This window comes from Trypanosoma cruzi, genomic scaffold (assembly GCF_000209065.1).
Source record: "Trypanosoma cruzi strain CL Brener 1047053516725 genomic scaffold, whole genome shotgun sequence".
In the NCBI taxonomy this organism is placed as follows: Eukaryota; Euglenozoa; class Kinetoplastea; order Trypanosomatida; family Trypanosomatidae; genus Trypanosoma; species Trypanosoma cruzi.
Genome location: NW_001849575.1, coordinates 533,729 through 550,977, shown reverse-complemented (window position 1 = coordinate 550,977; position 17,249 = coordinate 533,729). Strand labels below are relative to the sequence as shown.

At 52.5% G+C, this 17,249-nt stretch overlaps 3 protein-coding genes and 1 pseudogene across 3 annotated transcripts, besides 16 other annotated features; all 4 read left to right on the top strand.

Annotated features, from left to right (window-relative positions):
- Positions 1-11,579: part of a sequence feature (areas not merged during assembly with more than two copies in the genome that could not be assigned to a particular haplotype) that runs on past the window's edge.
- Positions 709-736: a microsatellite.
- Positions 905-1,612: a mobile genetic element.
- Positions 1,373-1,598: a mobile genetic element.
- Positions 1,779-1,810: a sequence feature (AT_rich).
- Positions 2,843-3,724, top strand: Tc00.1047053510377.61 (hypothetical protein, conserved; the record flags this gene model as incomplete). Its single annotated transcript, XM_816222.1, has 1 exon — positions 2,843-3,724. The coding sequence occupies one exon, from the start codon at positions 2,843-2,845 to the stop codon at positions 3,722-3,724; it is 882 nt and encodes a 293-aa protein (XP_821315.1).
- Positions 4,823-4,876: a microsatellite.
- Positions 5,625-7,955, top strand: Tc00.1047053510377.50 (trans-sialidase, putative; the record flags this gene model as incomplete). The annotated part of the gene is made up of 1 exon (XM_816201.1): positions 5,625-7,955. The coding sequence occupies one exon, from the start codon at positions 5,625-5,627 to the stop codon at positions 7,953-7,955; it is 2,331 nt and encodes a 776-aa protein (XP_821294.1).
- Positions 8,043-8,071: a sequence feature (AT_rich).
- Positions 8,834-8,884: a sequence feature (A-rich).
- Positions 8,910-8,951: a microsatellite.
- Positions 8,981-9,016: a sequence feature (AT_rich).
- Positions 11,580-12,471: a sequence feature (haploid, Esmeraldo-like haplotype).
- Tc00.1047053510377.30 lies at positions 12,004-12,882 on the top strand (annotated as a pseudogene).
- Positions 12,472-12,704: a sequence feature (areas not merged during assembly with more than two copies in the genome that could not be assigned to a particular haplotype).
- Positions 12,705-12,746: a sequence feature (haploid, Esmeraldo-like haplotype).
- Positions 12,747-13,531: a sequence feature (heterozygous, Esmeraldo-like haplotype).
- Positions 13,532-17,249: a sequence feature (areas not merged during assembly with more than two copies in the genome that could not be assigned to a particular haplotype).
- On the top strand, positions 14,125-16,485 carry Tc00.1047053510377.10 (trans-sialidase, putative; the record flags this gene model as incomplete). The annotated part of the gene is made up of 1 exon (XM_816200.1): positions 14,125-16,485. The coding sequence occupies one exon, from the start codon at positions 14,125-14,127 to the stop codon at positions 16,483-16,485; it is 2,361 nt and encodes a 786-aa protein (XP_821293.1).
- Positions 16,573-16,601: a sequence feature (AT_rich).

Below are 17,249 nucleotides of genomic sequence, written 5' to 3'. Positions count from 1 at the left end.
GTGCTGCTTGTCTGTGTGCGTGACGGCTGCTGGGAGTCCTGGACATGTATCTGGTGATGCGGATGCGGTGGTTGTGCCGGTGGATGTGTCGTGTGCTCCGAGTGACGGCAGCCTGAGCTATCGCGTGCATGTGTGTGTGGGGGCGTGGAAGAAGTGTTCTGCTGCCAGTTCTGAGGCTCAGCATGAGAATTATACTTTCAGTGGCTTTGGTGTGCACATGCGCAGCAGGAATGGTGAGCTGGGTGCTGTGTGCCATGTGGCCAATGCGGTGCACACATGTAGCAACTGTGCTGCCAGCTGTGCAGCGAAAGAGGAAGGGGCCACCGTTGCCTTCACGATGAATGTGACGACACATAAATACGCCGGCCCTTATGAATTGTGGTGGCGTCAATTTTCTCTCGATGGAACCATCCATCCGCCTGCACGGAGCAGCGATGCTGACCAGACGGGCATCTGTCAGTTGCCGCCACCCCGTGAAGGGAAGGATGACACAAAATCTGGTGGGAGAACTGCGCCGCAAGTTAATGCTGAGCCGTCACGTCAACACGAGGATTCAATTATCCGCAGTCAAAGCAAAGTGCCGATCGAAAAAGGTGTAATGGGTGCACTCAACCAAAACGCAAGTAAAAAAATAAACAAAAAGAAGCCGAAGCGTGGGACGACCAGCGCACACACTCTCATTGCTCCCGTAAAGCAAAACACACACACAGGGAGAGAGAGAGAGAGAGAGAGAGAGGTCGCCCATTCAATGCAATGGAAACAGAAACAGTTACGGTGCTCCGCCCATGCAGCCAGGCAGGACGGCAGCGGTGCGTGTCGTGCAAAAGAGAGCACCAACGGGCCTGCATGGGTGTGCATGCAATATATACAATGGGCACATTATGTGTGTGCCTCGTGGGGTGAGGTGACGGTGAGGTGTTAAGACACATTATTGAGGGCAATCCTAAGTTTATCCTTAATTGCGCTTAGGTGTCGTGTGCCGTTAGGACTGATTCTTCTATTCATAGTCGAATAAGTTTTCTGTTCCTTCAAATCCCCGTAACTCTAATATTGATGGAAGGAAATGGAAGAGGAAGTCTTTTCGTTATCATGCAGGCCGAGGTACTTTCTCTGCGCGCTGCTCGTTTTTGGTTGCTTTTTCCGCCATCTTGCCACCCACCATCGAAATTTGGGTGACAACACTTTGCTGCAAGGAGCGGCGAATAAAGGCAGCTCAAAATCACATGCCTTACGCGGGAGCTGCAACTGAATCATGAGTTTTTGGAGTCTCGCGGGATACAGGCATCCTTTGCCTACGTACGGTCAGCAGAAAACCCTGCCGACGGCATATCGCGCGGTCGTGTGTTTACACTTCAGGACTTGGCGAAGGGGAGCGGTGGGGTCTTGTGGCAGGAGGACTCCAAAGTTTGCCACTTCGTGAATTATGATATTTCTAGTACTAACAAAGTACAACGTGTCATGAGAGTGGCAATCTGAATATATATCCTTGGAGCAGACAATGAGGAGGTGGCGAACCCATGGCTTCTCTATTTAACTTTTCCTTTCATCCGTCATGTTTGAGTTCTTTAGATCATTTCAGGTTGCGGCCAGCAGCCCAGCCCAATATTGCTTTGTATAAGCGGTTGTGGGTTGTTAGTTCTGCCACTGGGACGTTTGGCTTGTAGCAAACTGCGGTAGGCGATTAATAGCTATTTGCTTCTATACGAGCACCTTTGAAGGGGTGTTTGTTCCCTGGTTGCCGGAGCTTTTAGTGCGTGCGAGACGTCGGCGTTTGCTCGTTTATTTTCTATTATTTATTTATTTATATTATCGTGAGGCGCTGTTTTGCTCGATGGGGCGCAGTGTTAGGAAGGAGAACTGTTTGCGCAAACTGGCGTCACGCCGTGCGGTGCGCTTATTGGGAGAACAGCGGTTCTGTTGAACAAATGTTCAACTTGACGGCAAAATACTTTTGTCGGGATGCCGGAGGTAGAAAAAGATATGCTTAGCCCAACACCTGAAAAAGAGTGACACCATCATTTCGAGTAAAATCCGCTTTTGCTTTAGAATTTATGATCATGAGGGTATAATTTCCTCTTCGACAAATATGGAAATGAAAAAGCGACGTTGTTGAACTCAACAAGAGTCCTTTAATTGTGTAGCTCCTTATTTCATTGTTTCTCGGCAGCGGGGGATCATCGTTCCACCGTGCTAGCTCGGTGGCATGGCGTATCGTGTGCGTTTCACGCCCTCTCCGGGGCCGGGACCTCCTTTTACGTTCCCACTCGGCAGGGCGGACGTGCTCGAAGACGGTGGCCGGCTTGTGGGTTATAGAATTTATTGGGAAAAAAAACACGATGAACAAGCAATAGAGAAGCAATGGACACCTATTTAGCACTCGATTCTGGAAATTTACTTTGCGTTCAATTGATTTGGATGGTTGTTTTATGGAACTTGTCTTGGCGATACGAGCTTGGGATTCTTGCACGTGCCGCATGCTTGAGGAAGTGGCGTGTGGAAAATTATTCTTTCCCGATCTTATACATCGTTACCAGAAGCATGGCTTTTTCAAGACGCGGATCCACGTTGTCTGCCGATGCAGCCGATGAAAGGCGACACACGCATGGAGCCCGCTGGAGAAACCAATTTTGAAGTGAGTTCAGGCCGTTTTTTACACACCGGGTAAATTTCGATCTCTTTTCTCCTGCCCATAGATGCGGGTTTCTGCGAGAGACTTTTTTCTGTAATTGAATATCTATATGAGTGGTGAAATCTCTTTTCCATCGCACCCCGCTATTTCCTTTGTACTATATATATGGAGAAAGAGAGAGAGGGAGGCCTTGTATTTAGTTTACGAATGGGAATGCAAACTGGAAAAGAAGATACTGTGACTTTCTTTCTACGAAGTCCCCACAACCTTATTATTACTGCATGGTTTATTCTCCCTTTCCTGAGAAGCTTCCTTCTGCCCTTTAGGGGAAAGCATACAATCAAACATAACATGAACGAAATTATTACTCGTTTTTTTAGTTGTTCCCCACACTGTAAGCCTGAAGTTCTGGGCCGCATCCTTCATGACGTCGAGAATTTGTGTAACACCTTCCATTTCTACTGTCGTGACGCCACTTGGGGAGTGACACAACAGGAAAAACTTTGCATCTATGGTGGGCTTCCTATTACTATTAAGAAGAGCAACAGTGACCACACTTCTTTAACTCCAGACAGCCGTGAGCAGGCGCCACCACATCGTTATGTCTTGCCCTTGCAGATATGGCTGACGCACTTGTACCCCATTGAGCCTCCTCTGGCGTTTCTCCTCAGCGCGGAACAAGGCTGCAGGATAGCGAGCAACCACAAATACGTTGATGCTACCGGACGTTGTCACACGCCGGAGCTAGCAGCATGGCATCCAGTTTCATCCTCACTTTGTGATGTCGTCAAGAAGCTGGGCCAGTTACTCTCAGCTGAAGGCTTAATTCCGCTTTGTTTTGGTGAAGAAGGCGTCAGCTCACCATCAAAAGGCCATGCGACAGCAGTCTCACTGCGATTGTGTCATGGATTAGAAAATGGTGACGGTGATAAACAGACGGATGAGCATGAGAGGTGCGTGGTGTGCTTTTCTCCCAAGGAAACGGTGCTCGTTCCATGTGGACATTATTGCTTATGCGATGCATGCGCAACAAATGTGACTCATTGCCCTCTGTGTCGTGGGTCGGTCAAGTTCCGTCAGCGTGTGTTTTCATGACAATCAAGGGGTCGTCTATTTGAAGAGAGAGACAAAAGCCGAGACGCCACAAAGTGTTATTGGAAGTTATTCACGCAGTGAAAAGATCCCAAATGGCAATGGCACACCAGTAAAAAAAGAGAAAAGAAAACATGCGCAGTAATATGTTGTCTTTGTCCATTGAAGCCTTGACAATTGCAAGGAACCTCCCTGAATTTCTCTCAGGCTCCTTTGGTGTAACTTGGATTTTGTTTTTCCCGCATTCATTTGAGGAAAACAACAGTAGACTGCTAAAGCATCGTTTTCATTTTAGTTGATGCCAAGCATTTGGACCGCCCCAATCGCATTGCCACCTGCAACCAGCGTCTCTGGGAGGTGGTGGGCTGGTGACGAGACGTCCCCGCTGCCCAGGCACACACGCGCAGCACACGTCTCCTCCTATGAGAGGGCGGCGTTTGACACGGAGTGGGGCCGACATGATGGCACCGCGCCTCCCATGGGCAGAAGCGCCGCGGCGAAATGAAACAAGGAGGGAAGACGCGGAAAAGAGGGAAGCGCGGCGGCCAGGCAGAATGGAAGAAAAAGCCCTTACGACGAAGGAGCGCCCCGCGAGCGGGAGGAAAAAGGCCGTCACGGGCCAAGTTCCCTCCTGCGGCGCGGCCATTTGTTCCACCCGGGCCACGAGGTGTCGCAAAACGCTCTTCGCTGGCGGATCTCACGAGCAGCTGGAGGTGTAAAGGTGTCCTCAAACAGCGCACACCGAAGTCTTCGCGGAGAAGTTATAGGAACCGCCCCTGATGAGAGTGTCTTCACGAAGAACCTCCTTATTCACCGCCTGTTTTTTCCGCCCGGCTATGCCGATCCCGCAGACAACGATTCCGACGGTAGCCACAAGGGAAAAAAGCAGATTTACGTTCAATTTGGGTTGACAAGGAAATGTCCGTCACCGCAACCTTCTACACTGCAGCACCAAGCTACCCACAGCCGCCGATTTGGGTTTCCAGAACATCGTCTGTTCCGACGCCGTGGGAGTGCGTGTGTGCTATCCGCTTTTCAATGCCGTTGCTTTTTTTGGATGCTTTCTTGTGCCGCACAGCTGCTCTGCGAGTATAGGCGCTGACAAACACACAAGCACATTTAAACACGCACACACACACACAGAGAAACACACGCCACGTCGTAGATGCTTTGGAGCGGCGTGAACGCTGAAAACGCACGTACACACAAGATTCTGGCTGCGGTGGCTTTTGCGAGGAGGAAAAAAGCCTGCAATTCATTTTTCTGACATGTTGCGGGCGCGGTGTTGGCGGCATGCAGCTGATTGGGTGGTGTGACATTGAGGGTGCCTGGGATACGTGCGTATTGCTTTCCATTCAACAGAGACACGTGCCGAAGTGTCTCTTTTGCTGCTCATCGGCCGATGTGGGATTCTCCGGCTGTGCGGGTGATGTGCGCCGGCGGTCGAGCGGGTGCGTTGGAGGGACAAGAATTAAACGACCGGCGGCAGCGCTTTATTGCTGCGAGGGGCGGTTGTGCTCTTTTGCATCCCGCTATTTGTTTTGCCGGATGTGGGCGTTGCTCTGTGTGTGCTGACGCGTGAATAACGACACACCCGCCGTGACTCCTGCTCCTGCTGGTGGTGATATTCGCTGTGTGTTTCCGGTGCACTGTTCTTCCTTCTCTTTTCGTGTGTATGTGTGCGTGAGTTGTTGTTGTGGGGAGTGACTGCGGCGGGGATGATGGTGCCACTCACTGTGGGTGAGGGTGTTCACTCTTTCCTTCTTTTTTGGCTTGTTTTCTCTTTATTTTTCATTAACTCACACGCTAGGAAGGAAAGCAAACAAGCGCTAAACGCTACTGTGAAATTCGAAGTCACTGAAAGGACCAACAGCACACACACCGCCCACACACACATATTTATATGCTCTCACGTGTTGCTGCAGTGAAGGCACCCCGCACACACAACCGTCGCGGCGTGACCGGATCCAGCGGCAGGAGGAGGGAAGGAAGAGAGAGTGAGCCGCAGAGGCCCAACATGTCCCGGCATGTGTTTACTTCCGCGGTGCTGCTCCTCGTCGTGATGATGTGCTGCGGCAGTGGTGGTGCTGCGCAAGCTGCTGAGCCAGCGTCAGGTCAGGAATCTTTACCGAGTCCATCTTTTGCCTGGAGAGATAAGAAAGAAGGAGAAACAGTGGATTCGCTCCATGCTCCCAGTCTTGTTGAGATGGATGGTGGCGTGTTTGCCGTTGCCGAGGCGCAGTTGAAGGAGGGAGGAAGCAATTTTACTGGGATTGCCTCGGAGCTCCTGGAGTGGACCGATAAAGAATCAAGAGAATTGGATACAAATAAACTGAAGACACAAGTACTGGAGGAATGTCCTGCCGAAAATAAGGATTGTGCTTCCCAAACAGGAGATCAGGAGGATTCCCAAAGCCGGACAAAAGTACGTGTGAGCCGGCCAACAACAGTTGTGAAGGGAAGTGATATTCACATGTTTGCTGGAACCTACAGTTTTGAAGTTACTAAAGGCGTTGATCAGACAGCTGCAGCAGCTAAATGGGGACTTTTGGTGGCTGTGGGAAACGTCAGTAATGATGGGAGCAGCGATAAAAAAAAAATTTATTGGAACGACGCTTCCGTTATCCCGTGGACATATTTTGAAAAACGACACGAATCCTTGACACGGCTGATTGGCGGCGGCGGATCGGGTGCTAAGATGAAGGACGGTGCGCTTGTGTTGCCCGTGGAAGGCACGAAGGATGGAAAGGCCGTTTCGCTGATCATATACACAGCCACTGGGGGTGGGAATCTGTCGAAGGGGATGTCTGCCGATGGCTGCAGCGATCCCTCCGTCGTGGAGCGGAAGGACGGAAAACTCATGATGATGACTGCGTGTGATGATGGCCGCCGCAGGGTGTACGAGTCCGTTGACAAGGGGGATTCGTGGACGGAGGCCCTCGGGACACTCTCGCGCGTGTGGGGCAACAAACACAGGGGAAATGTGAAGGGCGTTGGGAGCGGGTTTACCACAGCGACGATTGAGAACAGGGATGTGATGCTCGTCACTCTGCCGGTGTATTCCAAGGAAGAAGAAAAAGAAAAAGGCGTACTCCATCTTTGGCTGACGGACAATACGCACATTGTTGATATTGGGCCGGTATCCGGTGATGATGACGCTGCCGCCAGCTCCCTGTTGTACAAAAGTGCTGGAAGTGGAAATAATAATAATGAGAGGTTGATTGCACCGTACGAGAAGAAGAAAGGCGGTGGGGAATCATCACTCGGTATGGTCTCTGTGCGTCTGACTGCGCAGCTGGAGCGGGTGAGGGAGGTGCTGACGACCTGGAAGGAAGTGGACGAACGTGTCTCCCAGCTGTGCCCTTCTGAGGGTGCTAAGGAGGACACCTCAACTGACAATGCGTGCAGCGCTGTTAAGATCACGGATGGGCTGGTTGGCTTTTTGTCCGGCAACTTCTCTGATACCACATGGAGAGACGAGTACCTCGGGGTGGACGCCACAGTAAAGAAAGGAACGAATGGGGTGGCAACAGGGTATGCGGATGGAGTGAAGTTCCAGGGAGCGTGGGCGGAGTGGCCCGTTGGCAGGCAGGGGCAGAATCAGCTGTACCACTTTGCGAACCACAACTTCACTCTTGTGGCGACGGTGTCCATCCACGGTGAGCCGAAGGGAGATACCCCCAATCCATCGATGGGTGCGACAATGAATGACAATAAGAATACAGTGCTCCTGGGACTGTCGTACGACAAAGAGGGGAAGTGGCGGGTGCTGTGCGGTGGCAAAACGACCAAGGAACTCCGCAGTAATTGGGAGCCAGAGACAACACACCAAGTGGCCATTGTGCTACGGAACGGCAGCCAGGGCTCCGCGTACGTCGATGGTCAGCGCGTGGGAGATGCGTCATGTGAATTGAAAAGCACGGATTCGAAAGGAATCTCCCACTTCTACATTGGAGGGGATGGAGGCAGCACAGGGAGCAAAGAAGACGTGCCTGTGACCGCGACGAATGTCCTGCTGTACAACCGCCCGTTGGATGACAATGAGATCCGCGTCCTCAACGCAAACAAAATTTCTATTCCAAAGCTGACAGGTCTGAAAACATTGGCGGCAGGAGCAACGGGTGTCGGTACCGCTCGTGACGGCGGGGCACATGGTGATGGCAGCACTGTTTGCGGAGGCGGACTGCTGCTGCTGCTCCTTCTGCTTGGATTGTGGGGGATTGCCGCTTCTTGAGGTGAGTGTGGCCTCTGCGTGGAACACCTCAGCCCTTCCCCACCACCGACGCACACACTTCTGGTAGTGGATTACTCTCCGTAAAGGAAAATTTTCATTTTTTTTTTTAATTTTTTGTGCATGTTTTTTTCTAATCTCTCATCCCTTCTTTTTTGCTTTCGGGGGCAACCACTATGGACGGTTTTTTTTTTTATACTCTTCCCTCTTTTAATTGTTTCTTCTGCACTCTTCCTGTGAGGGGTGCCGTGTGTTTCCCGCCCAACTGCTCCACTCGCACACCCACCGACACGCTCATGACGACGGCCCTGTGCGCCTCGCCTGCTGCACGCATGAGGAGGGGCCGCGACGAACGGCGCGCTGAGGGAGCCGTGACGTGTGGGCGTGCGACGAGGGCCTGTGGGGCGGAGCACACATTTCTTTTCCTCTTGTTTTGCTTTCTTGCGGCCAGGGCGGGCAGACACCCGCAGCGCCACACAGACAGCCACACCCTGCCGCCGTGTTTTTAAGTTTTTTTTTGCTTTGCTTGTGCATTTTACGCGCCGACAGTCCCTTCGGTGTCGGCCTCGTCAGCATTTCTTTTCCCTTCTGATGTTTTTTTCTTTTGCTGCGCTCACTCTCCCGATGGAGTGACGCGACTCCCGTCATGTCTGCGTGCTTCTCTCAGTCCCCACACACACGAGTGACTGTGCTCTGCAGGCCGCACTCACGCACCGATGAGAGGGCTGAGGGGAGCAGCAACACGCAGATGACCCCATGAAATATAAACGATGTGCGGACACGCAGAGGGTCAGACGGTTGAAAGGCATTTAAATATCTTTTAATTTTATTTTCGGACAAAATATGCAGACAATTTCTGGAGCAGCACGGTAGTTGGGTGCTTTTTTTTTTTGTGTGGCTTTTCATTTTCTTTTTTTCTTTTTTTGTTATTTGTGTGTAGCCGTAGTAGAGGACGACTTTTTTTTATTTTCTTTTTTTTTCATTTTTTTTTTTCTTTTTAAAGTGTGTGGTGTGGAAGGGTGAAGATGAATTTTTTATTATTTATTTTTATTGAATTTTTAAATGAATTGCCGCTGCTTGGGCTGCAGTGCGATATTGTGAGCCTGAGCAGTTTTTTTCTCTTTATTTCTGCCATGCACCTCTGCTGTACGTTTTTGTTTGTGCGTCCCCTCACATGCTCTGCTCCTGTTTTTACTTCTTTGCTTCGTGTGTCTGCAGGCACACACAACCACATGCACGCACAAAATGCACATTTCATTCGATTTTGATGCTTTTTTTGTAGCGTGTGCTGGCGGTTGCGGGTGGCTGCTGCTTCCTCCGTGGGCATGAAGGGAAGGAGGAGAGAGGGAGTGCGCACCGCGAGTCTCCTTTCCTGCGGGTGTGATGCGCGTGGTGGACTGCGACTGCTGTGGAGGGCCGCATCCTTTCGGTGTGCGCTTCTCCGCCGTCGTGCCGTGCGTTTGCGCATGCCATTTATTGTGCGCGTGCGTGCTGGGCATGTTTTTCCGGAGCGTTGGCGGCCACCATCTGTCTATGGCGGTTTGTGTGAGTGAGGACGTGCGGATGAGGGTCAGGGCGTATGGAATGAAGGAATGGCTCGAGGAAAGGGGAATTCAATTTGGAGGGTATTTGGACCAGATTCATTTGGCTGCGGTGGACACATGCACGACGGATGTGTTTCCGCATAATTGGGGGAGGATACGACAGGATTTTCCGAAGTGGCCCGTCAATGCAATTCGGGTTTTATAGCACTGAGGCACAGTGGTCTTCCTGCAATGGCTGGTGACGGTCTCTAGTGGACCGGTGTATTTATGCTGCTGCTGCTGCTCGAGGAGGCGTAGAAGTGCGATTTGAGGTGAGCGGCGGAAGGGCCACACATCCCGCAGTGACGGTCGTCGTTGGCCCAGCGGGTGCCTCTGAGGGTTTTGTTGGATGCAACGTCCTTATGCCCGTCTCCGGATGGCGACTCCCTGATGCAGCCAACGAACGGGGCTGGGAGCGACGGTGAGACGCAAGCACGTGTGGATGTTCGGAGCGGCCGGCGCACCGCACGCTGAGAGCATGGCACGCTGAGGGCCGGACCTAGAAAAGGGACACCGCGTGGGACGTCAGTCTTCACTGCAGCGACCGCCACCGAATTCGGATTTGCTCGCACCTTCTGCGGTCCCTCTTCCTCTCCTCACTACTGTGCCGCGGGATCCAGCAGCGCGATGTTTGGCCGCAGGAACATGGCCCGAACAAACGCTTTGTGGGAGGGGGATGTGCACTGCGACGAGAAGGAAGAAAATGTTGCGAGACGACCACCACCACAAGACCGGAGTGAAGTTGTGTTTTGTCCACTTGCGCGAGGGCGGTCTGCCACCTTGTCGGTTAGGAGGATTATTTTTTTTGCGTCGTTGCGCTCTCTTTTTATTCCGCTGCGTTTTCTTGCGGACCTGCGAAGGGAGATTTGCAAGAAATTCCTGCTAGGCGTCCGTGCCGTCGTCGGAAAAGCGGATTTCCCCTTGAAAAACGCTACTTTTTAAATTTGTTTTGGGCGGGGAGTTCCTGTCGATTCACTGCGACTTTGTTTTGCGGATTTGATGCGTGTGTTTCCGAGCGGTTCGATCTGTGCTCCCAGCCCACTCGGATGTGGTGTGCGCGTCGGCGTGAAGGTGCCTGCCAGCCGTTTTATACCCTTCCCCGCTGTGGCTGCCGCCGCTGCCTTCCTCTTCCTGAGGTCCTGCGGCCTCTTGACAAAGTGTTTTGGAGAAGGCGTTGCCGCTCTTATCGTCCATGGTATTTTGATTCTGGTGTCGCGGTCAGGAGACATTGAACGAGAGGGTTTGCTGCCCTTTTGTTTTATTTATCCTCTCTGCCTGACGGCAAGTTATACACAAACGTGCTCCTCGGCACCTCAGTTGGTGCTGGCGGGGTTTCTCACAGTTGTCGCTGGCAATCGCATGCGCCAACTCTTCTCTGCTCCTTTTCAGTGTCGCATTTTTTTATTGATTGACGGACGCCATTCTGTCCGGCGTGCCACTTTGATTGGATTGTGTGGGACTGCTCGCCAACGCCATCGGAGAAAGCAGGCCGACTTTTTCACGTATTTAATTCCATCTTGCGCGCAGGTATTTTTTTCACATGTTCTGTTGGTCACTCAAACAGCGAGGTGTCCGGAAATATGCGTGCGTGGAATTATTCCTGCCATGTGAACTGCGGGCAACACCGAGGGGCTGCCACTTTGACTCCGCAGAGTTGTTGTGTCTCTTTGCAGGGCTGGCAGGAAAATTCCATGCAGCCTGCTACTGCTGGTGTGTCCTCAAATGATGTCACTCCATGCGAATAATGTGGTTCAGCAAGTGAGGGTGTTGATTGGGTTTGTGTGCACTCTGATTCTGTTTGCCACTTTGTGCGGGCACGCAACACTTGAGTGGTGGGAAAATGGAGCGGGGCGATGCACGGCCGCGTCCCGCCCAACGTTCATTGCACGATGGTGTGGTGCACATTGTGGTGCTGGCTCTGCGATGTGACTGCGGTCCCCTGCGCGGCAATGGTGGTGGGTAGAGGAGAGTGTTGACCCGCGGCGGGACGGTGGGATCGTGCCTCCTTTTCTCTTTGTTCCTTCCCTTTTGTGAAGGTGTGCACTTATTTTTTGTGTCAGTGATGGGGCAAACAGACCGACAACGTGAATAAAACAAAATAAAAAAGGACGATAGTGTGGCGGTGTTGGGGTCGATTGCACGTCGCAGCGCAGCGGGAGCGCATCACGGACTGCATGTGCTGGAAAGGCGTGTGTTGAAGTGAGCGTGGCGTGCCTGTGAGGGCCTGAGGAGTGAGAATAACGGTAATGGTGACTGTGGGAGTGTGAGGAACGGGACACGGGCGAAGAGCGCTCCTCTTTTGTTTTTATTGTTGTTGAACCGCGCCCACCTAATTGTTGTTGTGGTGCGTGACTCTCATTGCTGTATGGGGCGGTGTGTGGCTGTTTGACTTGTTTCTCTCGTTGCTTTTACTCTGCGTTGACGGGGAGTTAGTTTGTGCTGAAGGCTGCACGCAAGTGACAGGAGTGATGGCGATGATGATGACTGGCCGTGTGCTGCTGGTGTGTGCCCTCTGCGTGCTGTGGTGCGGTGCCGGCGGTGGTTTTGCAGACGAGGAAAAGGCAGCAGGCTCTGGGAGTGGTGCTGAACTTCCACCAGCTTCAAAACCAGTTGTAACGCCTCCAGTAGGCTCCCAAGGCTTACAAAATGGAGTAACAGTTGTTACAGAAGAAGTATCACCAATATCTTCCCCTACTCAAGGTGGGGATGCAGATGGTGATGATGAAGATGAAGAGATGGAAGATGGAGAAACCGAAGAGAAAGAAGGAAAAAGAACAGCAGGGCAGAGTGGTCAAGGAGGAACAGTTTTAATAGGCTCAGGTTCCAGGGAAGAGATTTTAAGTGGCAATGAGAAGAAAACAGGCCAGTCAATTTTATCTGCAGAGGGCATTTCTCCTTCCGGCAGTCAGGAATCAAATGCCATTCCCACGCAAACGAAGATAAAAAAAAAAATGAGACTGACGAAAATGCACCTGCAGTAGAGAAAGCACTCACAACAGGTAACGGAGAGAACACACTGCCTGCTGGAATTGCGGGAGGAAATCCTCCACCACCTCCAGAAGAAGGTGTTGATTCCCGCAAACAGGATGGCGAAGACACCACGAGTGAAGGTAAAAAAAATGTTCAGTCGCCTGCGACCGCAGCCACGACACAAAGCCACCGAGAAGGAGGCTCAGAAGGGAATGAGGAAGACACAAAAGCAAAGACAGTAACCGCCAACACAACTGATACGACGAATACACAAAACAGTGACGGCAGCACCGCGGTCTCCCACACCACCTCCCCTCTTTTGCCTCTTCTTGTTGTTGTTGCGTGTGCGGCTGCGGCTGCGGTGGTGGCCGCGTGAGAGTGAGGGAGAGAGAGCCGTGCACCGCCCGCACACACACTCGTCCTTCACTCTGTGTGTCCCCTTGCATGGACTCTCGCCCTCACCTCACCCCACGAAGCACACACATAATGTGCCCATTGTATATATGAATGCACACCCATGCAGTCCCGTTGGTGCTCTCTTTTGCACGACACGCACCGCTGCCGTCCTGCCTGGCTGCATGGACGGAGCACCGTAACTGTTTCTGTTTTGTTTCCATTGCATTGAGTGGGCGACCTCTCTCTCTCTCTCCCTGTGTGTGTGTGTTGCTTTACGGGAGCAATGAGAGTGTGTGCGCTGGTCGTCCCACGCTTCGGCTTCTTGTTTTTACTTGTGTTGTGGTTGAGTGCACCCATTGTGCGGGCTGCGTGTGTGTGTAATGATATGAGTAGTTTGCGTGTGTGCTATCCGCTTCCCACTCTGTCATTGCTTTTCTTTGGACTCTCTTGTGTCGGACTGCTGCTTTACAAGTATAGGCGCTGAAAAACACACAAGCCCACACAGACATGCCATGCCGTACACATGCACAAGGTCTGGCTGCGGCGGCCCTCGCGAGGAGGGAGATCGGGAGACTGCGGTATTTCTTTTCGACGTGTTGCGGGTGTGATGTTGGCGGCGCGCATCCAGTGAGTGGTGTTGAGGGTGCCTTGGGCGAGTGCGGATTGCTTCCCGCCATCCGCTGCACGTGCCGAAGTGTCTCTCTTGCTGTAAATTTGCCGACGGGGATTCTTTGCCTGTGCGGGTTGATGTGCGGCTATGGCGGTTGAGGAGCGTGTGCGGGGAGTGGCAACAGTAAAAGGACTGGTGGCAGCGCTTTATTGCTGCAAAGGGCGGTTTTGCTGCTTTGCATCCCGCCTGTTGTTGCTTTGTGTGTGGGTGTCGCTCGGTGTGTGCTGACGCGTGAGGGATAACGACACACCCGTCGTGACTCCTGCTGCTGGTGGTGGTGGCAGTCGCTGTGTGTTCCCGGTGCACTGTTCCTCCGTCTCGTTCCGTGTGTCTGTGTGCGTGAGTTGTTGTTGTTGGGAGTGACTGCGGCGGGGATGATGGTGCCACTCACTGTGGATGGGTGACGGTACTCATAGTTTCATTTCTTTTTTTTTCTTTTTCTTCTCAATCACACACTTGAAAAGGAAAGCAAACAAGCGCTAAACGCTACTGTGAAATTCGAAGTCACTGAAAGGACCAACAGCAAACACACCGCCCACACACACACATTTATATGCTCTCACGTGTTGCTGCAGTGAAGGCACCCCGCACACACAACCGTCGCCGCGTGACCGGATCCAGCGGAAGGAGGAGGGAAGGAAGAGAGAGTGAGCGGCAGAGGCCCAACATGTCCCGGCGTTTGTTTACTTCCGCGGTGCTGCTCCTTCTCTTCGTGATGATGTGCTGCGGCAGTGGTGAGGCTGCGCAAGCTGCTGGACCATCGTCAGGTCAGGAATCTTCACCGAGTCCATCTTTTGCTTGGAGAGATAAGAAAGAAGGAGAAACAGTGGATTCGCTCCATGTTCCAGTTCTTGTTGAGATGGATGGTGGTGTGTTTGCCGTTGCCGAGGCGCAGTTGAAGGAGGGAGGAAGCAATTTTACTGGGATTGCCTCGGAGCTCCTGGAGTGGACCGATAAAGAATCAAGAGAATTGGATACAACTAAACTGAAGACACAAGTACTGGAGGAATGTCCTGCCGGAAATAAGGGTTGTGCTTCCCAAACAGGAGATCAGAAGGCTTCCCAAAGCCGGACAAAAGTACGTGTCAGCCGGCCAACAACAGTCGTGCGGGGAAGTGATATTTACATTTTCGCTGGAACCTACAGTTTTGAGGTTACTGATAAGGCAGCTGGTAACACGGCTGCAGCAGCTAAATGGGGACTTTTGGTGGCTGTGGGAAACGTCAGTAATGATGGGAGCAGCGATAAAAAAAAAATTTATTGGAACGACGCTTCCGTTATCCCGTGGACTGATTCTGAAAAACGACACGAATCCTTGACACGGCTGATTGGCAGTGGTGGATCGGGTGTTAAGATGAAGGACGGTACGATTGTGTTTCCCGTGGAAGGCACGAAGAATAATGGGAAGACCGTTTCGCTGATCCTATACCCCTCAGACACTGCGAGTGGGAAGCTGTCGAAGGGGATGTCTGCCGATGGCTGCAGTGATCCCTCCGTCGTGGAGCGGAAGGACGGAAAACTCATGATGATGACTGCGTGTGATGATGGCCGCCGCAGGGTGTACGAGTCCGGTGACAAGGGGGATTCGTGGACGGAGGCACTCGGGACACTCTCGCGCGTGTGGGGCAGCAAACACAAGGGAAATGTGAAGGGAGTTAGAAGCGGTTTCATCACAGCGAGTCTTGACAGTGTCGATGATAAGAGGAATGTGATTCTCGTTACTCTGCCGGTACATTCCGAGAATGGAGAAAAAGGCGTACTCCATCTTTGGCTGACGGACAATACGCACATTGTTGATATTGGGCCGGTATCCGGGGAAGCTGTGGACGTTGCCGCCAGCTCCCTGCTGTACAAAAGTGCTGGAAGTGGAAATAATGGGAAGGAGGAGTTGATTGCACTGTACGAGAAGAAGAAAGGCGGTGGGGAATCATCACTCGGTATGGTCTCAGTGCGTCTGACTGCGCAGCTTCAGCGGGTGAAGGAGGTGCTGGCGACGTGGAGGGAAGTGGACGAACGTGTCTCCAAGCTGTGCCCCTCTAAAAGTCCTGCGAAGAATCCCTCAACTGGCAATGCGTGCAGCGCTGTTAAGATCACGGATGGGCTGGTTGGCTTTTTGTCCGGCAATTTCTCTGATACCACATGGAGAGACGAGTACCTCGGGGTGGACGCCACAGTAAAGAAAGGAACGAATGGGGTGGCAACAGGGGCTGCAAAGGCGGATAACGGCGTGAAGTTCCAGGGAGCGTGGGCGGAGTGGCCTGTTGGCAGTCAGGGGGAGAATCAGCTGTACCACTTTGCGAACCACAACTTCACTCTTGTGGCGACGGTGTCCGTCCACGGTGAGCCGAAGGGAGATACCCCCATTGCATTAATGGGTGCGACGATGAATGACGGTAAGAATACTGTGCTCCTGGGACTGTCGTACGACAAAGAGGGGAAGTGGCAGGTGCTGTGCGGTGGCAAAACGACCAAGGAACTCCGCAGTAATTGGGAGCCAGAGACAACACACCAAGTGGCCATTGTGCTACGGAACGGCAGCCAGGGCTCCGCGTACGTCGATGGTCAGCGTGTGGGAGATGCGTCATGTGAATTGAAAAACACGGATTCGAAAGGAATCTCACACTTCCACATTGGAGGGGATGGAGGCAGCGCAGGGAGCAAAGAAGACGTGCCTGTGACCGCGACGAATGTCCTGCTGTACAACCGCCCGTTGGATGACAATGAGATCCGCGTCCTCAACGCAAACAAAATTTCTATTCCAAAGCTGACAGGCCTGAAAACATTGGCGGCAGGAGCAACGGGTGTCGGTACCGCTCGTGACGGCGGGGCACATGGTGATAGGAGCACTGTTTGCGGAGGCGGACTGCTGCCGCTGCTCCTTCTGCTTGGATTGTGGGGAATTGCCGCTTCTTGAGGTGAGTGTGGCCTCTGCGTGGAACACCTCAGCCCTTCCCCACCACCGACGCACACACTTCTGGTAGTGGATTACTCTCCGTAAAGGAAAATTTTCATTTTTTTTTTTAATTTTTTGTGCATGTTTTTTTTCTAATCTCTCATCCTTCCTTTTTGCTTTTGGGGGCAATCACTATGGACATTGTTTTCTTTTCTACTCTTCCCTCTTTTAATTGTTTCTTCTGCACTCTTCCTGTGAGGGGTGCCGTGTGTTTCCCGCCCAACTGCTCCACTCGCACACCCACCGACACGCTCATGACGACGGCCCTGTGCGCCTCGCCTGCTGCACGCATGAGGAGGGGCCGCGACGAACGGCGCGCTGAGGGAGCCGTGACGTGTGGGCGTGCGACGAGGGCCTGTGGGGCGGAGCACACATTTCTTTCCCTCTTGTTTTGTTTTCTTTGCGGCCAGGGCGGGCAGACACCCGCAGCGCCACACAGACAGCCACACCCTGCCGCCGTGTTTTTAAGATCCTTTGCTTTGCGTGTGCATTTCTCGCGCCGGCAGTCCCTTCGGGGTCGGCCTCGTGAGCATTTCTCTCCCTCCTGAGTTTTTTTTTTTTGCTGCGCTCACTCTCCCGATGGAGTGACGCGACTCCCGTCATTTCTGCGTGCTTCTCTCAGTCCCCACACACACGAGTGACTGTGCTCTGCAGGCCGCACTCACGCACCGATGAGAGGGCTGAGGGGAGCAGCAACACGCAGATGACCCCATGAAATATAAACG